The sequence below is a fragment of the Hyperolius riggenbachi genome, chromosome 6 (assembly GCF_040937935.1).
Source record: "Hyperolius riggenbachi isolate aHypRig1 chromosome 6, aHypRig1.pri, whole genome shotgun sequence".
Lineage (NCBI taxonomy): Eukaryota > Metazoa > Chordata > Amphibia > Anura > Hyperoliidae > Hyperolius > Hyperolius riggenbachi.
The window spans coordinates 103,759,963-103,785,189 of record NC_090651.1 but is presented as its reverse complement, the minus strand read 5'-3'; the positions used below and the strand labels follow the sequence as shown (position 1 = coordinate 103,785,189).

Genomic DNA, 25,227 nt, shown 5'->3' with positions numbered 1-25,227 from the left:
TGTTTGCTACAAATAGGAAATAAGCTTCAGTACCACTTGGTGCATTTTGCAGATGAGTGATTTATTACTGAAAAATAGACCTGCAAAGTTACACGTTTTTGCAGGTCGCAGATTATGCTGCCCTGGAGAGGCAGAGCTTTGAGCTGTAGCTCTGCCTCTCTGCAATCAATCTACAGCTACAGCGTAAAGCTCTGCCTCTTCCAGGAAGAAAAGCCTTGCGAGTCCTGGAACTGCAGGGCTATTTCTCAGTAATCAATCGCTCATCTGCCATGGGGATGTGGTGATTCCACTTACAAGGTAATGCCGGAGAGGATTTTTATAACGAAATAAGGTAAAAAAACAAAACTTCAGAGTCTCTTTTAAATATATTAACTGCATGGATTAAACCAAGGTTGGTTAAGACCCTACCATAAATGTAACTGGCCAGGAAAAGCTTGTTCCGAAAACAAACATTCTCTTTGATTACTATGATTGGCCAGTTCCAGTGATCACAATTACTACAGTCTCTTGTTATGAGAGCACACTTTTCCTGGCCAGTTACAGCTATTGCCACCTATCAAGAAGGGATGACATTAATGTTTCTTAAACACACAGGAAGTTCAAAAGGAAATAAATATGGCAGCCTCCATCTCTAGCTCACCTTGGATTCCTTTTAACCACTTGAGGACCCACGCTTTACCCCCCCTTAAGGACCAGCGCTGTATTCTGTGATCTGTGCTGGGTGGGCTCTGCAGCCCCCAGCACAGATCAGGTAGCAGGCAGAGCGACCAGATTGCCCCCCCCTTTTCCCCCCTATGGGGATGATGTGCGGGGGGGGGGGGTCCTGATCGCTCCTGCCTGCCTGAGGTTTGCGGGGGGGGGGGGCACCTCAAAGCCCCCCTCCGCGGCGGCATTCACCCCCTCCCTCTCCTCCCTCCCTTCCCCGGAGATCCGAGGCTGCACAGGAATGGATCTGTCCTGTGCAGCCTCTAACATGCTCCTGCCTGTCATGTGACAGCGATCCCCGGCCGCTGATTGGCCGGGGATCGCTGATCTGGTACAACGCTGCTACTGTTAGCAGCGTTGTACAAATGTAAACAAAGCGGATTATTTCCGCTTGTGTTTACATTTAGCCTGCGAGCCGCGATCGGCGGCCTGCAGGCTGTTCACGGAGCCCCCCCCCCCCCCCCCGTGAATTGACAGGAAGCAGCCGCTCGCGCGAGCTTCCTGGTTAATTAGCCTGCAGCCGGCGACGCAGTACTGCGTCGCTGGTCCTGCAGCTGCCACTTTGCCGACGCGCGGTATGAGTGCGCGGTCGGCAAGTGGTTAATACAGAGCTGGAAGCTTTGTGTGTATGGATAGTCCTGTCTAGGAGAACTCATAGAGAAGCATGTGATTTGTTTGATCAGATGATAGATTTGCAAAGCTCTTATTTGCTGTGATCACATCCTGCTTTAGTACATGATCATGACTAGCAAATCAGAGACTTGCATATCTCCAAACTGATCACATGCTTCACCATGATTTCTGGGATTCCCTTGCATCTGTGTATAAGATGCTCCCTGCTGGAGGCCCAATATAATGATAGGGTTCCCTGGGTGAATTAAGTTTTAGTTATGTGTCCTGTAGCATGCACTTTTCATTTCCTAAAAATAGAGTCCTTCTGTTTGCTATACTTTCATTTATAATAACAGGAATCATTAAAGAACAACTGAAGTGAGAATATGAAAGCTGCCATATTAATTTCCTTTTAAACAATAATGGTTGCCTGGCAGCCCTGCCGATCTATTTAGCTGCAATAGTGTCTGAATAAGGGCCCTTTTACACTTAATCAGTTGCTCTCAGTTATAACTGAAAGAAAACTGGTTTTCAAAGTAATGTCCATGGTTTCCTATGGCACCTTTCACACTTAAAGGGACTCCGAGCAGTGCAGAAACTATGGAAAGATGCACATCATTTTAAAGCTCTCTTTCTCCTCTTTCCAATGATATATAAACCACCACCCTATGTCTTTTAGTTTTCGCTATTGAAATTGCCGCGGCCACGATTTCGATCGCGAAAATAGAGAAAACTAAAAGGTGTAGGGCAACGATTTAGGTGTCGCCAGAAAGAGGAGAAAGAGAGCTTTAAAATGATATCCATCAAGCCATAGTTATATTGTATTACACAGGGCGACTTTTTGTCAAAGTCAGCAGCTGCATTCAGCAGAATGGAGCTGCTGACACTGGGGAAAGTGTCGTCCTGTGTAATACAATATAACTATGGCTTGATGGATATCATTTTAAAGCTCTCTTTCTCCTCTTTCTGACGACACCTAAATCGTTGCCCTACGCCTTTTAGTTTTCTCTATTTTAGCGAACGAAATCGTGGCCGCGGCAATTTCAATCGCGAAAATGGCAAAAAACTAAAAGACGTAGGGTGGCGGTTTATATATCATTGGAAAGAGAGCTTTAAAATGATATGCATCTTTCCATAGTTTCTGCACTGCTCGGAGTCCCTTTAAAGCTAATGTAACCCCGGTTTAAAAAAAAAAAAAGATACTCACCTAAGTAGAGGGAAGGCTCGGTCCTAATGAGCCATACCTCTCTCGGGGGCCCCGGTGCTGCGCTGGCTCCTCTGTTCTCATCCCACGCCGAGGGGACTTCGGAAGTCCTTGGGAGCCGAGTCCTCCTGAAGACAGGCGGCGCACACGCGAGTGCGTCAGAGGGAATGCGCATGTGCGCAGTGTAGAGCAGCCCGTCTTCAGGAGCACTCGGGCTCCCGAAGCCTCCCTTCGGCCGGGAGACAGCGGTATTTGACCGAAATGGTCGAATACCACTACGGGGGAGCCAGGACGGCACTGGGAGAGGAGAGGGAGTGCTCTATGGCCTAGGTTCTCAACATTTGGTACGCGTACCCCAAGGGGTACTTCTGATGGTTCCAGGGGGTACTCGGGCTTTATATACTTAACCAAGAATAACAAATTTAGAGTTGTAGAAAATGATAAATCCTATTTAAACAATACCAAATTAGTGTTTTAGCTATTTAAAAGCAATAGTAAAGGCTTGGAAATAGTTTAGAACCAATTCTCATGTACTAGCTTTAAATATATATTTGTCAAGGGGTACTTGTGATAATGTTTACTATGCTAAGGGGTACTTGGTGAGTACAGGGTTTTAAAAGGGGTACATACCAATAAAATGTTGAGAAACACTGCTCTATGGGACCCAGAGCCTCCCACTCCTTAGGTGAGTATCTGACTTTTTCTTTTTTAAACCGGTTCCAATTAGCTTTAGCTGAATTTTTTTCACAATGCACTGCTATGGAAAAAACGTGCACTAACGCCTACCAACTGATTAACCACTTAAGGACCACGGGATTTTCTTCTGATCGGTGCTGCGTGGACTTTCCAGCCCGCAGCACCGATCAGGAAATAGCCAGGGCGATCAGACTTCCCCCCCTTTTTTCCCCACTAGGGGGATGTCCTGCTGGGGGGGTCTGATCGCCGCCGGCTACCCGCACTTTCCAGGTGGGGGCTCTTCAAAGCCCCCCTCCGCAGCGCTTTCTGCCCTCCCCGGCTTTCCCTCCCTCTCCCTTACCCTGTGAGCGGCGTAGGACGGATATCCGTCCTGCGCCTGATAGGATAGGTTTCTGCCTATCAGATGCTGGCGATCCCCGGCCAATCAGAGGCCGGGGATCGCCAATCTATGTCACGGCGCTGCTGCACAGCAGCGCCGTGTGATGCAAACAGCGGGGATTTTTCCCCCGCATGTTTACATTATGCGTGCGAGCCGCGATCGGCGGCTCGCACACTGTTCACGGAGACAGTCTCCGTGAACTAGCATGGAAAGGCCGCTCGAGCGGCCGTTTCCATGCTATACCACTAACGACCCGCCGACGCCTATGGGCGTTTGGCGGTCGTTAAGTGTAAACGGGGCCTAACCAGAAGCAAGTATGCAGATAATCTTGTCATCTTTGACAATAACGTCAGAAACACCTAATCTGCTGCATGCTTTTTCAGGGATTATGGCTGAAAGTATTAGAGAAAGACGCTCAGCAGGATAGCTAGGCAACTGGTATTACTTAAAGGGAAATTAATATGGCAGCCTCCATATCACTCTCCATTCAGCTGTCCTTTAACTATAATTAGGTCTTTAAGAAATATACCAGTTCACTTGTAGAATAAATCTTTTTATGACATATAAAAATACAATTTCACTGCAAAACATACAGCCTTTATATGTTCAGATTATAACAAAATAAAATGCTGCAAAGGATTCTTACGGTTCTCAGAGCAAAAGCTCAAATATACTTATCTGAAAGGAGAACAGTAACCAGCAATATAAAGTTGGCATAAATATATGACCCAGAGCTATATGGAAATTGCAGGGTTTTTAGAGTGCATATTGTCGGCTGATAATGGTGCTGTATAAAGTTGGTTGAAATGACACTGGACACAGTTCTGCTGCTGGCTTCTGTTCCACAATGCCTCATAAACGCCAGGAGGAAAATGCTGTGGCTTGGCCTCAGGAGTGACAGAAATGTATTGGAATCCCTTTACATAGGCCATGAGCAGCAGCTGCACTATCCAATAATGCCATGGCAGGAATCTAAGAGCAGCTCTGTCCTCCATCTGATTTCTTTAGCTTACAGTAAAAGGAGGCAGCAGCTGGTCAGTCTGCTCTTGCTATTGGCCGAAGCTCGGTTCCATCTTCTCCGTTCTGTAGTGGCCGGTTCTTCATGGTCTCTGCGTCGCTGCTACTCTGATGTATTAATGCCTAGCAAACCAAAACAATTTACAATGGAAAGATGTAAGGCAGTGTTGTGGGTTTAATGCTCCATTTATACAACAGTTTTCTCTAAAGGGCCCATATGCAATTGACTTTTTCTCCTGAGTTTTATCCTTTGTGATATTTTCACACCTTGGTATTAAAATGCCCTAAAAACTACTTGCAAACAAGAAAATGCTCAAAATAATTTTGATAGTACTTTTTCATCTACTTTTTGGTACTTTTTTTAATTACTGAAAAGTTATTTTAAATAGATGAAAAATTATCTCCTAGGAGAAAACTCAGGAGAAAAAGTGAATTGCATATGGGCCTAGGTGTCCATTAATGGTACAAGATTTTCCTTAGCTGTATGGAGGAAATCATAGTGAAACGATTCTAAGGTCTGGAATACAGAATTTTGTTGATCGGAATGTTGGATTTTATAAAGAAAATGCCCTAAATTACCTGCTTATGGGATCAGTAATTACCTTTCAGTTACCTACAATCCTGCAACTCTGATGGAATGATGACAGAGGAAAATATTGTACTGTTAATGGGCACATTTTGGGCCCCTTTTACACTATGTCAGTTGTGTTCAGGGTTGTGGAGGCGGTACAAAAATCATCTGACTCCTCAGTTTATGAAACCAACCGTATTTAAAACCGAGCTCTCAACGTGGAGGCGGATAAGACGTCGCGTCCCAGACCTGAAGGAGACACTGTGCTTTATAGAAGGCTCAAAGCGCCCCTTCTTTTTATGTCTAGTTTTAAAGGATCACACGCTATATGTTTCTCTACATTTAAACCTAGGTCTATGAACAGGCTATTTATTGGAAGATCACTCTGGACGCGTTGCTGTGATTTGACATTATGAAACCAACCGACTGCGACTCCAGGTACCCAAAATTGCTCCGACTCCTCGACTAAGACTCCTTAGTCTAATTTTTACAAAAGCTATGGATTTGTTTAAAATATCATCAGACTCCTCAGTTTATTGAAACCACTGACTCCAGGTACCCAAAATTGCTCCAACTCCTCAACTCCACAGCCCCTGGTTGTGTTGCAGAATAATTCTGCATGCCAACCATACAATTCGATGGGGGCGGTTTATAGAGTTGGGCCGAACGGTTCGCCGGCGAACGGGGTTCGCGCGAACTTAGGTGGTTCGCGTGCGGGTACCGCACGCGAACCTTTTGCGGAAGAAGTTCGGTTCGCCCCATAATGCACCTGAGGGTCAACTTTGACCCTCTACATCACAGTCAGCAGGCCCAGTGTAGCCAATTAGGCTACACTAGCCCCTGGAGCCCCACCCCCCCTTATATAAGGCAGGCAGCGGCGGCCATTACGGCCACTCGTGTGCCTGCATTAGTCAGAGTAGGGCGAGCTGCTGCAGACTGTCTCTCAGGGAAAGATTAGTTAGGCTTAACTTCTTCCTGGCTGCATACCTGTTCTGTTCAGTGAGCCCTCAGCCCACTGCATACCTGTACTGTGATCCTGCCACTGCATAGCTGTTCAGTGATCCTGCCACAGCATACCTGTTCTGTTCAGTGAGCCCTCAGCCCACTGCATACCTGTACTGTGATCCTGCCACTGCATAGCTGTTCAGTGATCCTGCCACAGCATACCTGTTCTGTTCAGTGAGCCCTCAGCCCACTGCATACCTGTACTGTGATCCTGCCACTGCATACCTGTTCAGTGATCCTGCCACAGCATACCTGTTCTGTTCAGTGAGCCCTCAGCCCACTGCATTCCTGTACTGTGATCCTGCCACTGCATAGCTGTTCAGTGATCCTGCCACAGCATACCTGTTCTGTTCAGTGAGCCCCCAGCCCACTGCATACCTGTACTGTGATCCTGCCACTGCATACCTGTTCAGTGATCCTGCCACAGCATACCTGTTCTGTTCAGTGAGCCCTCAGCCCACTGCATACCTGTACTGTGATCCTGCCACTGCATACCTGTTCAGTGATCCTGCCACAGCATACCTGTTCTGTTCAGTGAGCCCTCAGCCCACTACATACCTGTACTGTGATCCTGCCACTGCATAGCTGTTCAGTGATCCTGCCACAGCATACCTGTTCTGTTCAGTGAGCCCTCAGCCCACTGCATACCTGTACTGTGATCCTGCCACTGCATACCTGTTCTGTTCAGTGAGCCCTCAGCCCACTGCATACCTGTACTGTGATACTGCCACTGCATACCTGTTCAGTGATCCTGCCACAGCATACCTGTTCTGTTCAGTGAGCCCTCAGCCCACTGCATACCTGTACTGTGATCCTGCCACTGCATAGCTGTTCAGTGATCCTGCCACAGCATACCTGTTCTGTTCAGTGAGCCCTCAGCCCACTGCATACCTGTACTGTGATCCTGCCACTGCATACCTGTTCAGTGATCCTGCCACAGCATACCTGTTCTGTTCAGTGAGCCCTCAGCCCACTGCATACCTGTACTGTGATCCTGCCACTGCATAGCTGTTCAGTGATCCTGCCACAGCATACCTGTTCTGTTCAGTGAGCCCCCAGCCCACTGCATACCTGTACTGTGATCCTGCCACTGCATACCTGTTCAGTGATCCTGCCACAGCATACCTGTTCTGTTCAGTGAGCCCTCAGCCCACTGCATACCTGTACTGTGATCCTGCCACTGCATACCTGTTCAGTGATCCTGCCACAGCATACCTGTTCTGTTCAGTGAGCCCTCAGCCCACTGCATACCTGTACTGTGATCCTGCCACTGCATAGCTGTTCAGTGATCCTGCCACAGCATACCTGTTCTGTTCAGTGAGCCCTCAGCCCACTGCATACCTGTACTGTGATCCTGCCACTGCATACCTGTTCAGTGATCCTGCCACAGCATACCTGTTCTGTTCAGTGAGCCCTCAGCCCACTGCATACCTGTACTGTGATACTGCCACTGCATACCTGTTCAGTGATCCTGCCACAGCATACCTGTTCTGTTCAGTGAGCCCTCAGCCCACTGCATACCTGTACTGTGATCCTGCCACTGCATACCTGTTCAGTGATCCTGCCACAGCATACCTGTTCTGTTCAGTGAGCCCTCAGCCCACTGCATACCTGTACTGTGATCCTGCCACTGCATAGCTGTTCAGTGATCCTGCCACAGCATACCTGTTCTGTTCAGTGAGCCCTCAGCCCACTGCATACCTGTACTGTGATCCTGCCACTGCATACCTGTTCAGTGATCCTGCCACAGCATACCTGTTCTGTTCAGTGAGCCCTCAGCCCACTGCATACCTGTACTGTGATACTGCCACTGCATACCTGTTCAGTGATCCTGCCACAGCATACCTGTTCTGTTCAGTGAGCCCTCAGCCCACTGCATACCTGTACTGTGATCCTGCCACTGCATACCTGTTCAGTGATCCTGCCACAGCATACCTGTTCTGTTCAGTGAGCCCTCAGCCCACTGCATACCTGTACTGTGATCCTGCCACTGCATAGCTGTTCAGTGATCCTGCCACAGCATACCTGTTCTGTTCAGTGAGCCCTCAGCCCACTGCATACCTGTACTGTGATCCTGCCACTGCATACCTGTTCAGTGATCCTGCCACTGTATACCTGTTCTGTGAACCCGCCACTGTATACCTGTTCTGTTCAGTGGACCCGCCACTGTATACCTGTTCTGTGAACCCGCCACTGTATACCTGTTCTGTTCAGTGGACCCGCCACTGTATACCTGTTCTGTGAACCCGCCACTGTATACCTGTTCTGTTCAGTGGACCTGCCACTGTATACCTGTTTAGTGAACACGCCACTGCATACCTGTTGTGTTCAGTGAACCTGCCACTGCATACCTGTTCTGTGAACCCGCCACTGTATACCTGTTCTGTTCAGTGGACCTGCCACTGTATACCTGTTTAGTGAACACGCCACTGCATACCTGTTGTGTTCAGTGAACCCGCCACTGTATACCTGTACTGTTCAGTGAACCCACCGCATCAGTGCGCATACCTGTGCAGTTAAGTGAACCCACCTACCTACGTGAGTGCACGCAGTGTGATATACCACTCCGTGCATACCCGATATGGACAAAACAGGTAGAGGAAGAGGAAGAGGTAGTGGCAGAGGCAGAGGAAGGCCACCCGGCAGGTCTGCGCGAGGTCGTGTAAATGTAATTTCGTGTGGACCTGGCCCACAGTACAGTGCTCGGAAGAAGGCACGTCCCATCACCTCCCAAGATTGTCAGGACGTGGTTGAGTATTTAGCGACACAGAACACCTCATCTTGCTCAGCCACCAGCGCTACTACTAGCACCACTTCCGCTGCATTTGACACTTCGCAAGAATTATTTAGTGGTGGTGAAATCACTGATGCACAGCCATTGTTACAGCCAGATGAATTTTCACCAGCTCATATGTCTGCGTTACGCGACAACACTATGGATGTAACGTGTAAGGAGGATGAAGGACCTACACATTTGGATTTTTCTGAGGCAAGCGAAGCTGGGCAGGATGATTACGATGATGACGATGATAGGGATCCTCTGTATGTTCCCAATAGAGGAGATGAAGAGGGGGACAGTTCAGAGGGGGAGTCAGAGAGTAGTAGGAGGATAGAAGTTGCTGAAAGAAGCTGGGGCAGCTCTTCGTCAGAAACAGCTGGTGGCAGAGTCCGGCACCATGTATCGCCAGATTCGCCACCTATGTACAGCCAGCCAACTTGCCCTTCAGCATCAGCTGCTGAGGTGCCCACATCCCAGGGTGGCTCAGCGGTGTGGAAATTTTTTAATGTGTGTGCCTCAGATCGGACCAAAGCCATCTGTTCGCTCTGCCAACAAAAATTGAGCCGTGGAAAGGCCAACACTCACGTAGGGACAAGTGCCTTACGAAGGCACCTGCAGAAAAGGCACAAACAGCAATGGGATGGCCACCTGAGCAAAAGCAGCAGCAGCACACAAAAGCAAAGTCACCCTCCTTCTCCTCTTCCTCCTTCAGGTGCATCATCTGCTTATGCCGCTCTCTCCCTTGCACCTTCACAGGCACCCTCCTCCACTCCGCCTCTGCCCTTGAGCGGTTCCTGCTCCTCTGCCCACAGCAGCAGTCAGGTGTCCGTGAAGGAAATGTTTGAGCGGAAGAAGCCACTTTTGGCCAGTCACCCCCTTGCCCGGCGTCTGACAGCTGGCGTGGCGGAACTGTTAGCTCGCCAGCTGTTACCATACCGGCTGGTGGACTCTGAGGCCTTCCGTAAATTTGTGGCCATCGGAACACCGCAGTGGAAGATGCCAGGCCGCACTTATTTTTCCAGAAAGGCCATACCCCAACTGCACCGTGAAGTTGAGAGGCAAGTGGTGTCATCTCTTGCGAAGAGCGTTGGGTCAAGGGTACACCTGACCACGGATGCCTGGTCTGCCAAGCACGGGCAGGGCCGCTACATTACCTACACAGCCCATTGGGTGAACCTGGTGGTGAACGATGGCAAGCAGAAAGCGGCGGACCAAATTGTGACACCTCCACGGCTTGCAGGCAGGCCTCCTGCCACCTCCTCTCCTCCTGCTACATGCTCTTCGCTGTCCTCCTCCTCCTCCTTGGCTGAGTGGCAGTTCTCCTCTCCAGCTACACAGCCCCAGCTCCGCAGGGCCTATGCTGCATGCCAGGTACGACGGTGTCACGCCATCTTAGACATGGCTTGTCTCAAAGCGGAGAGTCACACTGGAGCAGCTCTCCTGGCTGCTCTTAAGAAACAGGTGGATGAGTGGCTGACCCCGCACCACCTGGAGATAGGCAACGTGGTGTGCGACAACGGCAGCAATCTGCTTGCCGCTTTGCATATGGGGAAGCTGACACACATACCCTGCATGGCACATGTCATGAATCTGGTGGTTCAAAGATTTGTGGCAAAGTACCCTGGCTTAGCGGATGTCCTGAAGCAGGCCAGGAAGTTCTGTGGGCATTTGAGGCGCTCTTACACAGCCATGGCACGATTTGCAGAAATTCAGCGTAAAAACAACATGCCGGTGAGACGCCTCATTTGCGATAGCCCCACTCGCTGGAACTCGACCCTCCTCATGTTCTCCCGCCTGCTAGAACAGAAGAAAGCCGTCACCCAGTACCTCTACAACTGGAGTAGAACGAAACAGTCTGGGAAGATGGGGATGTTCTGGCCCGACAACTGGACAATGATGAAAAATGCATGCAGGCTCATGCGGCCGTTTGAGGAGGTGACCAACCTGGTGAGCCGCAGTGAGGGCACCATCAGCGACTTAATTCCCTACGCGTACTTCTTGGAGCGTGCTGTGCGTAGAGTGGCGGATGAAGCTGCGAATGAGCGTGACCAGGAACCGTTACGGCAGGAACAGGCATGGGACCAATTTTCATCAGACCCAGCTGTTTCCTCAACACCTGCGGCAGCACAGAGGGGGGAGGAGGAGGAAGAAGAGAGGTCATGTGCAGAAGATGAGTCAGACTCAGAGGATGATGAGCAAGGTGTTTCTTTGGGGGAGGAGGAGGAGGGGACAGCGGCAGGAGAACAACCGCAGCAGGCGTCGCAGGGGGCTTGTGCTGCGCAACCTTCCCGTGGTATTGTTCGCGGCTGGGGGGAGGAGGTTGACTTACCTGACGTCACTGAGGAAGAGCAAGAGGAGATGGAGGGTACTGGATCCGACTTTGTGCAGATGTCGTCTTTTATGCTGTCCTGCCTGTTGAGGGACCCCCGTATAAAAAACCTCAAGGGGAATGAGCTGTACTGGGTGGCCACACTACTAGACCCTCGGTACAGGCACAAAGTGGCGGACCTGTTACCAACTCACCGGAAGGTGGAAAGGATGCAGCACATGCAGAACCAGCTGTCAACTATGCTTTACAATGCCTTTAAGGGTGATGTGACGGCACAACGCCAGCAAGGTACCACTGCCACTAATCCTCCTCCCGTGTCCACGCAGTCAAAGACAGGACGCTCCAGCGATCTCATGGTGATGTCGGACATGCGGACGTTCTTTAGTCCAACGCCTCGCCGTAGCCCTTCCGGATCCACCCTCCACCAACGCCTGGAACGGCAGGTAGCCGACTACCTGGCCTTAAGTGTGGATGTAGACACTGCTGTGAACAGCGATGAGGAACCCTTGAACTACTGGGTGCGCAGGCTTGACCTGTGGCCAGAGCTGTCCCAATTTGCCATCCAACTTCTCTCCTGCCCTGCCGCAAGCGTCCTCTCAGAAAGGACCTTCAGCGCAGCTGGAGGCATTGTCACAGAGAAGAGAAGTCGCCTAAGTCACAAAAGTGTTAAGTACCTCACCTTTATAAAAATGAATGAGGCATGGATCCCGGAGGGCTGCTGCCCGCCCCAAGACTAAGTCAGTCCCCGCACATACAGCATCTCTGCCTGCACGCCGTGTGACTGGCTGCCTGGCCTGCCCCAAGAAGACTAAGTCGCTCCCAGTCCCTCCACACAGCATGTCTGCCTGCAGGCCGCTTCACTACCTTCTCCGCCACCACCAACAGGGTCCGGGACTCCAGGCGGATTGCTGAATTTTTTAGGCCGCTGCTAGCAGCGGCCGCTGTAATAATTTTTCGGGTGCGTGTACATGACTGCCTAATTTTTCTGGCTGCACTGCGGGCAGCTGCAACAACAAAAGAAAAGGCATGAACATGCGCCCATTCCCCTTCGTGATCATTACCTTGCCGTGGTGAAGGGGCTTGCGTATCACAATGGAGCAATGACCGGCGCCTAGATGAGTGTCTCGGGGGGCACACCCACGATAATAAGGTCGTTGCCTCATTGTGGTCAGACCAAATTTGATCAGCTGGACAGTCACTGTTCTGTCATTCAGCTACATCAGCCAGGTGACTGACCATATGGGCTGTAAAGCCACCAAAACCTGCACTCTCGCCATGGTGCGCACCAGTCCAGCACGGCCGTCACTACACAAACAGCTGTTTGCGGTGCGTTACACGATGAGTTTGGTGCGTCAGTGTGAAGCAGTACCTTAATTACACTACCTGATTGATGTATACACATGCAAGATGTTTGAAAGCACTTTAGGCCTGTCATTTAACATTCAATGTGATTTCTGCCCTTAAAACGCTGCTTTGCGTCAAATCCAGATTTTTCCCGGGGACTTTTGGCATGTATCCCACTCCGCCATCCCCCCCTCCAGGTGTTAGACCCCTTGAAACATCTTTTCCATCACTTTTGTGGCCAGCATAATTAATTTTTTTTTTCAAAGTTCGCATCCCCATTGAAGTCTATTGCGGTTCGCGAACTTTAACGCGAACCGAACCTTTCGCGAAAGTTCGCGAACCCGGTTCGCGAACCGAAAATCGGAGGTTCGGCCCAACTCTAGCGGTTTACACTTCTGTGCTGCAACTAGTCGCATTATTCTAACTTGCAGGCTTTTATGTTCGGTCTCCACTGCAGTTCACGCTCATAACGCATGTTATGCGAGGCACACAGAGTGAATCCTTTAAAGGTAATATCCGAGCTGATAAAAAAAGGACATCTACTTAACCGGGGCTTCCTCCAGCCTCTAGCAGCAGCTATGTCCCTCGCCGCAGCTCCGCTCTCAGGTGCTAGCTCCTGGTCCCCGACAGTGCAGAGGCTGACCTTGCCAGGTCATCCTCTACTGCACCTGCATGAGTGCCACTAAAATCACTCGCACGTGGTGTGGAGTGTACTGTACAGTACACTCCACACTACATGCAAGTGATTGACAGTGGCGCTCGCGCAGTAGAGGATGACCTAGCGAAGTCGGCCTCTGCATTGTCAGGGACCGGGAGCCAGCACCTGAGAGCGGAGCTGCGGCGAGGGAGCAAGTTCATCTACACTATCCAGTCAGCAGGCAGAGGGAGGGGCTTAGCAGGGCTGAGCTGCTCTAGAGAAAGTCAGAGCTCGGTAGCTGGCCAAGCTGAGTCATTGGACTGCCTGGACAGGACTACAAATCTTTTAACAGGTGAGACATTTTACTGTATTTAGGCATACATTTTGGTTTGCCCACAGTTCAGCTATAAACACAGGATTCCTGAAGATTTCAGTTGTACAATGCAACTCCCCCCCCCCATATCTCCAGCTCTGGCCGGACGCCAATGAACTGAGTGATGAGGGAGGCGGCACATTCTATGAGTCTGTCTTCTGATTCCAGGAACAGGTCAGCTGGATTTGGCTACAGTCAGCAAGTTTAATCATAACATGATCCCCAGTTAAATGACAAATGGTTTACTCCTCTTCTGCTAATTTACTATAATTGGGAATTAATCATCCTCCTGACAAAAGCACATTAGACAGTGGAAGTACAATTTTGTATGTTTTGCCCAAGGGGGGGGGGGGGGGGGGGAAGAAGAGTACATGTATAAGGCCTCTTGCACACTGCAAGTGATTCCGATTCAGATTCCGCTTTTTAATCAGTTTTTACATCCGATTCAGATTCCGATTTGCAGTGTGCAGGGAGCAGATCAGATTGAAAATAGGGATAGTATATATTAATATAATAGGTAAGTATACTACTGTATATACTCGAATATAAGTCGACCTTGAGTGTAAGTCGACTCCAGTGTTTCACCCTCTTAAACTTGAATTTTTTATTGACTCAAGTTACCCAGCAAAGTTAATAGCTGCCTTTGAAACCAGGAAGAATTAACAGCTGCTCTTGGGGCCCAGGAGGGGTTAATGACTGCACTGCATACAGTATTGCAGCCATTAACCCCTCCTGTACCTTCAGTACAGGCCCCCAAATGCAGCAATTATTCAACCCGCTTCCTGCAGCCCAGTATTTTCCCCTGCCCTTTTCCTTGTTAATTGTTGTGGCCAGGACTTTTAGACCTGTGCTTTCTTGGCATTTCCTTTAGGCCTCCTTTCCACGAACTGCCTCCTTTCCACGAACTGTTGATAGGCAGTGAAATGCCTCTCAAACTCTCACAACTGCTCACTGCTGCCTAATAACTGCTTGTTGCTGCATGACAACTGTTTACTTATGCCTGGAAACTGCTTGCTGAGCACCCAGCTCAACAGTCCGTGGAAAGGAGGCCTTAGAAAGTGACACTTACCACTGGGTAAATTGCTGCAAATCGGAATGTTACAAATAGTACACACATTACTCAGTGTGCTCAGTGTTGCTTGTGACTCGTGTATAAGTCGACCCCTGTACTTTTATTTAGTGAGTCAGACCTAAATTTCTAGACATACTCGAGTATATACAGTACTTGCCGTATTTTTCGGACCATAAGACGCACTTTTTCTTCCCAAAAGGAGGGGAGAAAGTCAGAGCGTCTTATGATCCAAATACTACAATTTGGACCCATGTCATCTGTCCCCCCCCCCACACACACACACACCAATATCACTGCAGTGTCCACCCCCTTTCCTGTAACAATCACCTGATCCAGGTGTCATGCAGGGAAATGAGTTACACTGCGCTCGATCATTTACGATAAGGACAGCCACGGCACCGAGAGCGAGTCTGGCCGAAAAGAGGGGAAAAATCGCTGGGAAGCCGGGCATTGCCAAGGGATGAGAAGGACATCCAGCATCCTCACAGCGTAATCCCCGCACATGCCGCGTGAAGAAGCATCGTGCTTGGGTCTCAGCAATCCCGGAGCAAAACCCACATTGCCGGTGCAGTTTCGGCTGGAAAGCCTGCAAGGGGATGCGGAAGCCGAGAGGGGAGAGATCCCTGTCCAAAGACACCCCGGCCAGTAAAGATATGAAAGTTTCAGGAGCACCAGCCATAAAAAGAGCCCCATGCTCTCTAAGATGGCATCCTTGCGGCAGAGTACAAATTTCCAAAGTTCAGAGGAGCAGTATGCAGTGCGGTCTCCTGCACAGCACTCCTCTGGAACATGGTGAGTTGGAGAGGTGAAACCGGGACCATGATCTTGAGCAGCAGCTAGTCTGCGATTTGCATGTAGGCCACCAGGGAGGTGAGTGGGAGACCAAGGAAGCAAAAGTGGAGGAGTAGAGGGAGCTAGCTGGTGCTGAGGCTGTGCAACCCACCGAAGCCGCAGTGTAATTGTGTGTGTAAAGTTAGAAGCTCCTGGACTCACAGCCATCCTAGAGGGCAGAGGAAGAAACTGCTGCTGGCCAGGGGAAAATCGGTGAAGCATCTCCTGATTAGTGTAGGTGGTTTGTTACTTTAGCTGGGGGGCTGTAGGGATTCGTGTAGTGGGGGGGGGGGGGGGGGGGGTCACTTTAGCTGGGGGGCAGTGGGGATTAGTGTAGGTGGGGGCTATTATAGTTGGGGGCAGTGGGGTTAGTATAGCTGGGGGGGCAGCAGGGGCTACTTTAGCTAGGCAGTGTATTTAGAGACAGCTTAAGACGCACCAGGTTTTATATATTTTTTTCCCCGGTTTTTGTCCTCTAAACCTAGGTGCGTCTTACAGTGCGAAAAATATGGTACCTTACAATAGACTGGAATCAAGGGATATGTTTCACTGTACAGTGGGAGGCAAAAGTTTGGGCAACCTTGTTAATCGTCGTGATTTTCCTGTATAAATCGTTGGTTGTTATGCTAAAAAATGTCAGTTAAATATATCATATAGGAGACACACAGAGTGATAATTGAGAAGTGAAATGAAGTTTATTGGATTTACAGAATGTGTGCAATAATGGTTTAAACAAAATTAGGCAGGTGCATAAATTTGGGCACCACAAAAAAGAAAAGAAATCTATATTTAGTAGATCCTCCTTTTGCAGAAATGACAGCCTATAAATGCTTCCAGTAGGTTCCAAAGAGAGTCTGTATTCTGGTTGAAGGTATTTTGACCATTCTCTATAAAACATCTGTAGTTCATTCAGGTTTAATGGCTTCTGAGCATGGACAGCTCTCTTTAACTCAGTCCCCAGACCTCAATATAATTGAAAATCTGTGGTGTGAGATAGCCATTCCAGAACGTTGTACTTGTTCCTCTGCATAAATGCCTTAGTGGATTTTGAGCAGTTTTAAGGGTTGTTTTCTTGTTGAAAGATCCAGCCCTGGCACAGGTTCAGGTTTGTCACTGATTCCTGGACATTGGTCTCCAGAATGTACTGATACTGAGTGGAATCCATACATCCCTCAACTTTGACACGATTCCCAGTCCTTGCACTGGCCACACAGTTCCACAGCATGACGGAACCACCACATTTTACTGTAGGTAGCAGGTATTTTTCTTGGGAATGCTGTGTTGTTTTTCCTCCATGCATATCGTCCCTTGTTATGCCCAAATAACTCAATTTTAGTTTCATCAGTCCACAGCACCTTATTCCAAAATGAAGCTGTCTTGTCCAAATGTGCTTTAGCATACCTCAAGCGGCTCTGTTTGTGCTGTGGGCGGAGAAAAGGCTTCCTCTGCATCACTCTTGCATACAGCATCTCCTTATGTAAAGTGCGCTGAATGGTTGAACGATGCACAGTGACTCCAACTGCAGCAAGATGATGTTGAAGGTCTTTGATGGTGCTGGTCTGTGGGTTGATTCAGACTGATCTCACCATTCATCACTTCTGTCTGTCCGAGATTTTTCTTGATCTGCCACTTCGAGCCTTAACTTGAACTGAGCCTGTGGTCTTCCATTTCCTCAACATGTTCCTAACTGTGGAAACAGACAGCTGAAGTCTCTGAGACAGATTTCTGTATCCTTCCTCTAGAAACCATGATGGTGAACAATCTTTGTCTTCAGGTCATTTGAGAGTTGTTTTGAGACCCCCATGTTGCTACTCTTCAGAAAAAATTAATAGAAGAGGGAAACTTACAACTGACCCCCTTAAATACTCTCTCACAACTGGATTAACCTGTGTATGTAGGTCAGGGGTCACTGAGCTTACCAAGCCAATTTGAGTTCCAATAATTAGTTGTAAAGTTTTTGGAATCAATAAAATGACAGCAGTGCCCAAATTTATGCACCTGCCTAATTTTATTTAAACAATTATTGCCCACTTTCTGTAAATCCAATAAACTTCATTTCACTTCTCAAATATCACAGTGCGTGTCTCCTATATGATATATTTAACTGACATTTTTTATCGTAGCACCCAACGATTTATACAGGAAAATCATGACGATTAACAAGGTTGCCTAAACTTTCGCACCCACTGTATTTATTGGCACTAGAAACAATACATTTCATGAGTTAAGGCACACTTCCTCAGGTTATGTGCCAAAAAGGCTCTTGCAATCTGAGCGCCTCTAATTCTTACCTTGCATATTGTAACAATATACACTGACCTTATTTTTAATCTGATCTGCTTTACGTGAGCCTCTCTAAATAGCTAATCTTTATTTACTGATAAGGATGGCAATCAAGAAAAAAAAAACAGGAAAAAAAAAACCGTTACTTCTCCAAAGAACTGCAGGTTACCAGGTTAGTAAGACTTTACTTAATATGGGATCCCATTTTTACATAAATGCTACAATTGTTAACTATCAGGAATTAAGGTGATGGCCTCTATAATTATAGAGGAAACATCAGCTGGTTATCACGTTACAGCTCACCAAATGGTGTTCTCCACTCCGAAAATACAGAATGTCATAGAATGGGTTTCCTTTTTTGCTTCAAACACACGGTCATTGAAGCTATTCACCACCTTTAACCATTTCTCACCTAGAACTTGTTTTCCCCTTATGGATTAGAAGAGTTCAGACATTTTAGTTATGTCTTTAATTAATCAGCAACACTTTACCACTACTTATAACACATTAGTAATGTAAGGGTTTTTTTTGGGGGGGGGGGGGGGGGGGGGGGCAATACTGTATTTTTTTTATTATTCAGAAAAAAATTTTCCCTCCTAGTACTCCGGTCATAATAAAAACATGTCAAAAGTGAGCGGGGTTATAGGAGCTACAGTAGCTAAACAATAACCCCCTTTTTCTTATAGTTTGGCCCTAGTGATCTAGTTGGTTTGAATCTCAGCTCTTCCTGTTCAGTAAGCTAGCAACTATTCACTAAGGAGTTCTTGGGCAAAACTCCCTAACACTGCTACTGCCTACTCAGTGCGCTCTAGTGGCTGCCTTGCAAGCACTTTGAGTCCGACAGAAGAAAAGCGCTATACAAATTTAGGAATTATTATTTATAGCTTTCTCATTTTTAAATATTGCATAATAAATACTTACACACTGAGATGCCAGTTATTAAAGTCACCACATTTACAAATAAATCTTGTTTATAATCAGTACATACACTGTTACACTATACTTATCCTGGCAATGAAATGATGGGCAATCCTTCCTACTAACTCACCATCAGATCCTGCTCCATGAAGTAGGGTTTCTCCGGGGAGCCATCGTTGGTCTCAAGGTCTATGGCGTAGCACAGGAGGAGAGTGTGCACCACACTTTCATACAAAGACAAGAAACTGTGGCCAACCAAATAAGCAAAGAAAGCTACCAAGAGCAATGGGATGACCCACACATGCAGCTCCCGATGGTAGTTAAAAGCCATAAGACCTCCAAATACTGTGAAACACACAACAAAGACCTGAGGGAAAGAGAAGAAAAACTCAGCTATCAGAATATATGAATATGCCTTTACATTGTCATACAGTAAAGCAGTAAAAAGTTATTTGTAGGTTATTGACTCCACATGTCAAAAAAAAACCATCAAAATGCATCATTTCAGAAGAGTGGATGAAGGTAAAACAAATTCTTCTGTGTCTTTGTAAGCCAGACGTACATACAGGACTGCTGGTAAATATTGCAATTATAGCTTTTTATGGTCATTTAATCCAGGATGGGAAAGATATTTCAGGCTGTGATTAATTAGGTATAGATCTGTATGACTTGTTCAATGGGACTGGTGAAAGTGGTAATAAAGGGTTTCCCATTTAAATGGACCTAAACTATTCAATACAAAATTGATACTTATCATAGTAATACTCACTGCGTATAGTTAGAACCACCCTTATGTTTGGGAACTGAAATCTGCTAAATCCAGTGGGAGGCAGCAATGAGGGAGGGAGGGAGCCATGTTGTGTGTGGCGCTGGTGCCCTGACTTCCTCCTGCCTCCCTCTGCTCAGCTCCCCTCCCAGTCCTCCCCATGACATGCAGTTTATTATGCAGCTAAGGGTGTTCTCTGAAGGAGGCCTCTCAGCTCCGCCCACTTGACATCATTTCCTAAGAGGCCTTGTGGGTCCACAACTTCATTGTGGTACAATGTCAAAGGAAGAAGGGGGAAGACTAACACTTAAGAGGTCCTAAAAAGTGAGGACAATGTGCTCCTTCTCTCTTTATATTTGTATAACTATTTACAGTTACTGACTCAGCTTAGTTTTACTCAGCTTTAACCCTCCTGGCGGTCAATTGTTCTGCGGCTGCACAGCCGTGGGAGGTTTTTTAAGCCTAATTTTTTTTTTATCATGTAGCTAGCCTAGTGCTAGCTACATGATTCCTCCCTCCCTGCAGCCTCCTTCCCACCCCTCCGATCGCCACCAGCGATCAAGCCCATCTGGAAACCCCGTTTTAAACGGGATTTCCTTCAGGGCTTCCCCCGTCGCCATGGCGACGAACGGAGTGACATCATCGACGTCGTGACGTCACGGGGAGTCCCGATCCACCCCATAGCGCAGCCTGGCGGCGACTGGCCAGGCTGCGCAAGGGGTATTCGGGGGGCCCTGTATCGCGGCGGATAGCAGCGCATCGGCAGCGATCGACCCGAACACGCAGCAAGCAAAGTGCTTGCTGCTTGTTCTAAAAAAAAATAAATTATGAAAATCGGCCCAGCCGGGCCTGAGAAATCCTCCACGGCGGCTTACCCCAAGCTCAGCTCGGAGTTACCGCCAAGAAGGTTAAAGAGAACCCAAACCGAAGCTCGGGTTCAGAAACACATACTTAGATAAGGTGAAGGAATCCTCTGGATCCTAATAAGGTTTCCCTCACTGTCCTCTGGTCCTCCGGTGCTGCTCGTGGACCCTCAGCTGCTTAGGGCTGTGCTCTTCTTCTGGCACGAGCATGGCAGTGGAGCCGCCACGTCAGCACAGCCAAGCTTGCGCAGTAGCACAGAGCTGCTTGTGCATGAGTGGCTCTGGCTTACTTGCGCAGGTGAAGTCAGTACGGCAGCACTCCTGCATGAAGAGGAGCATGGCCCCCATTAGATTACTGACAAGCTCTGGTCAGTAACCTTTGGAGGGTACGGGCTCAATGACAGGAGACCAGAGAGCAGCGAGGGAGGCCCCATTAGGATCCGATACCCGAACTTCGACTCAGGTACACTTTAAGTTACAGAACACCACACTGTTGTAAACCAGAAGCAACCTAAAAACCCTCTAAAAGAAAACAATGTTAAATACAGTTTATGCAGGATTATTCCAATTATTTATTTATGAAACTTAAAAATCGATAATCGAATGAAGCAGAGGTGGAATTTGATTGGTCTATTTTCAAGCTGCATAAGTTTGCATCAGGCTGACCATCCCTATACAGCACTTCCATCTTAAAGAGAATCTGTATTGTTAAAATCGCACAAAAGTAAACATACCAGTGCGTTAGGGGACATCTCCTATTACCCTCTGTCACAATTTCGCCGCTCCCCGCCGCATTAAAAGTGGTTAAAAACAGCTTTAAAAAGTTTGTTTATAAACAAACAAAATGGCCACCAAAACAGGAAGTAGGTTGATGTACAGAGTATGTCCACACATAGAAAATACATCCATACACAAGCAGGCTGTATACACCCTTCCTTTTGAATCTCAAGAGATCATTGTGTGTTTCTTTCCCCCTGCATCTCTCATGCACTGAAGTTTCAGGCTGCTCTTTTCTTCCTGCAAACAGCTTTGCCCTTGTCTGTAATTCCTCAGGATGTGAAAGCCCAGCCAGCTCAGAGGACGATTTATCCAGCTTGTAAAAGAGAAGAGAGAAGCTGCCCTAATCTAAATAATAAACAGGCAGTGTGCATAGAGGGGCCTGGAAGGGGGAGTTCATAGCAGAACCACAACACTGAAGAACTTGGCAGCCTTCCAGACACAGGCTGACAAGTCTGACAGGGGAAAGATACATTGATTTATTACAGAGACTGTGATAGCAGAAAGTGCTGCAGTAAGCCAGAACAGATTAGAATAGCTTTTGGAACTTGTAGGATGATAAAAAACAGGATGCAATTTTTGTTACGGAGTCTCTTTAAAGCAAAAAGGCAATTGCAGGATATCACTTTCAAATGTCCAATAAGCAAGACCATAATGCATCACTTTAAGGCAGATGGTGGAGCTACGCAAATCATTCCTTTATACCCTTGTAAGCCAGGTGTGCACTCAGAATACTGGTTTATAGACCATAAATTACTTTTTTCCTATGTTGCTGTCACTTACAGTAAGTAGTAGAAATCTGACATTACCGACAGGTTTTGGACTAGTTCATCTCTCCGTAGGAGATTCCCAGCATGGCCATTATTCTGTATAAAGACACTTCTTGAAAAAAAATGTATTTAAAGATGCTGGCCAGCCTCCGTGCTCACTGCACACGTTTTGACAGTTGGACAGAGCAACTGCCATTCACTAAGTACTTTTGAAAATAAAGAAAACCCAGCGAATCCCCCATGAGGAGATGGGCTAGTCCAAAACCTGTTGGTTCAGTCAGATTTCTACTACTTACTGTAAGTGACAGCAACATAGGAGATAACTAATTTATGGCTTATGTTACTCTGCAAGAAAAACTTCTTTTCTGTACATGTTGACCTATTTTACATTTTAAGATTTTGGCAACAGTGGTCCTTTAAGCCAATCTGCAGACAGCTGTTTTGGCTCCAGGTGTTCTATAAACGGCAGATCTGGACACACCCTGTCCTTAAAGCTATATATTCACCAGAAGACCACGGAAAATGGATCAGGGAAGATATGTGCATCCGCAATCGCGAACGTGGGCACAAACGACCAGTGAGAACGAGCCGTTTAATGATTTCGGTAATTAGAGGGGGTTAAATGGCAATCGTTCCAACCACACACTATTGGATCTGTCATGGCAGTCATTTCAAATGAACAATTGTTGCATGCAATCATCCGTCGTTGAACAAGGTTTAACAAACTTTAAACGATGTTATGCGGTATTGTGAAAAATCACTCGACATGAAAAATCATTTTCGTAGAAATCTTTTGGTGGGTATGGGCCTTAAAGTAAAGAAACTTTATACCACTGTGAAGAATCTTTATGGTCCTGGCTGCTCATAGAATAAATATGGACTTTCTACATTGTAAATGAAAAAAAATATTTAGAATTATATTTAGGTTCTACGTTTTGTTTTTTTTAGGAAATATGAGCACAAATGAGAAGTAGCCTCTTATCCGGACAATCAAATTTTCTCCCTTAAGGGAAGTTGTTCAATAAGAAGTTCCTCCTTTGAAAGCACCCACAGCTTCCGCCTTTTGTTTTGAATTGGTGTATCTGCAACATGCTAGCAAAAGTGATTTGTGGTTTTGGCAAGAAAATCAGAAATCTAACATCTAACAGGAAAACAATTCAGGAACATCAACACAATCGTGATTATAACCAGCTTTAGTCAAGAGGTCTTCTAAGTGGCATTAACCTTTAGCAGACAGTCATGCTGTATTCAATTCACAAAGTGACAATGTGACAAGAAAAACTCCACTGATTGGGCACTAGCTCAGGACTGAGAGCCTAAAGGCCCATACACGCGGCATACGTCTGTACAGACACGTATTGAGCGACGGTTTGTTTGTGTGGACACGCTAAGCGACAAAGGCTGTCAGCAGACACAGCCATGTTTGAGCGATTCAACTGGTGAATCTCTTGTGACTTTTGTCTCACCAACCGTCGCTTAGTCTGTTGGTGTCCTGTTGTGTGTACGAAAGTCTTCTACAGACAGCAGAGTCGCTACCATAGTACTACTACTATATGTAGTCTGTGGCAGACAGCTTCTGTTGTGTCTTCACGCTTTCTGTTGTCACGTGTGTACAATTGTCGCAAACTCAATTAATTGTTGCCATAAATATGCTGTTGTCTGTTTATCGCTAGCTCACAACTACAGACAAATGTATGCCGTGTGTATGGGCCTTTACTCAAAGCAAGTGATCTTCCTAGCCCCGTTTAGGCACTCAGAGGCAGGGCTTGTGCTCATCTGTGTAGAAGCAACTGGATTGGCTGATGTCATGTAAATCTCTTATACAGCTACTGGTAAAAGTAAGTGTAGACCTAGTCCACCCAGACGTTCACTTCATACACTCCCATTGGTAGAGTGTTTGAAAGCCGGATGGGTTGCCACACAAGGCTTCACAGGTACGAGTGGAACATCTGAATCCAGTAACTCTGAGAATAAGACCCATACAAGCAAGTATGTCATTCTGTGGCTATCACAGTATTCTATTAGCTGCAGCAGCTTATTTAGTGTCAGTTTTCACTCTGTATGTAGCAGAAAATGGCAGCTTTACCTCTTGCTATACATAAAAATTGCAATTTATACTGCTGCAGTTTTTACGAAACAGCTCAAACAATTGAATGAGACACATTTTGATGAAGGCCATACCAGTTGCGCTTTGGAGATCTGGCATCTTACCTTGCCAAGGAAAATGAGGAACACCCCAGAACATTTCAGTACAGAGACACAAGGGGGCGCTTTCACCATGAGACTGTGGGCCTCCTTCGCAGAGGTGCAGAATGGGGTTCCATTTATTATGGTCGCTGTGTATGCATTCTACAAGAGGGAGAGATCAAGAGTCACTTGCTGAAAATGAACTTTCCTCAAATAGTGAACATAAACATAGCAGTAGTGTTTATGTAACCCTTGCCTGGTTTCTCAGAGTGCCTTAATTATAAGGCTTCGGATTCCTAGCTCTAACCTCAGCAAGCATATATTGCTGTTTCTGGAGTTTATATTTAAACATTATAGGTTGCAATTACAGTATGTTATAACACTGAGAAGAAATACCGCAGATATTCAGCAAAGCACCTTCATTCATCCCCTGCAAATTGGACAGACGTCACTTTAATAAACCAATGTGGAAATATATACATGTTAGAGTCACCCAGTCTTAATACTGAAACCCAGGAATGTATTCATATTGATTTAGGCTAGTGTGGTAATGCGTTTAAAGAGACACTGAAGCGAAAAAAAAATTATGATATTATGATTTGTATGTGTAGTACAGCTAAGAAATAAAACAGTAAGATCAGATACATCAGTCTAATTTTTTTCCAGTACAGGAAGAGTTAAGAAACTCCAGTTGTTACCTCTATGCAAAAAAAGCCATTAAGCTCTATGACTTTCAAAGTCGTGGAGAGGGCTGTCTTCTGACTTTTATTATCTCAACTGTTAGTGAACAATTTTCTTTTTCTCTGCCAGAGGAGAGGTCATTAGTTCACAGACTGCTCTGAAAGAATCATTTTGAATGCTGAGTGTTGTGTAGTCTGCACATATTATAGAATGGTGCAATGTTAGAAAAAACACTATGGCCTCGATTCATAAACAGCAGTGCGATAAAAAAATCTTGTCGGGAAAATACCGCACTCTGTATTTTCCCGGTCTGTGTGCTAATTCATAAAGATTTCCCCAGCTGCCCTTGGAGGTCGGTAAATTACCGCAGCCCATGGAGCGGTAGAGTAGAGCAGTGTCTCGATTCTCTCTTTGCCCTGCAGAAATGA

General features: G+C 46.9%; 1 protein-coding gene across 1 annotated transcript in view; it reads right to left on the bottom strand.

Moving 5' to 3' along the window:
• Positions 1-4,159: 4,159 nt before the first annotated feature.
• Positions 4,160-25,227, bottom strand: part of SLC44A3 (solute carrier family 44 member 3) — a 128,052-nt gene continuing 106,984 nt past the window's right edge. Inside the window, exons 13-15 of the mRNA XM_068242585.1 lie at positions 24,143-24,280; positions 18,886-19,122; positions 4,160-4,736 (exon numbers count right to left, since the gene is read on the bottom strand). Coding sequence (XP_068098686.1) covers positions 4,632-4,736; positions 18,886-19,122; positions 24,143-24,280 — 480 coding nt within the window. The 3' untranslated portion in view covers positions 4,160-4,631. The remainder of the gene's footprint in view (positions 4,737-18,885; positions 19,123-24,142; positions 24,281-25,227) is intronic.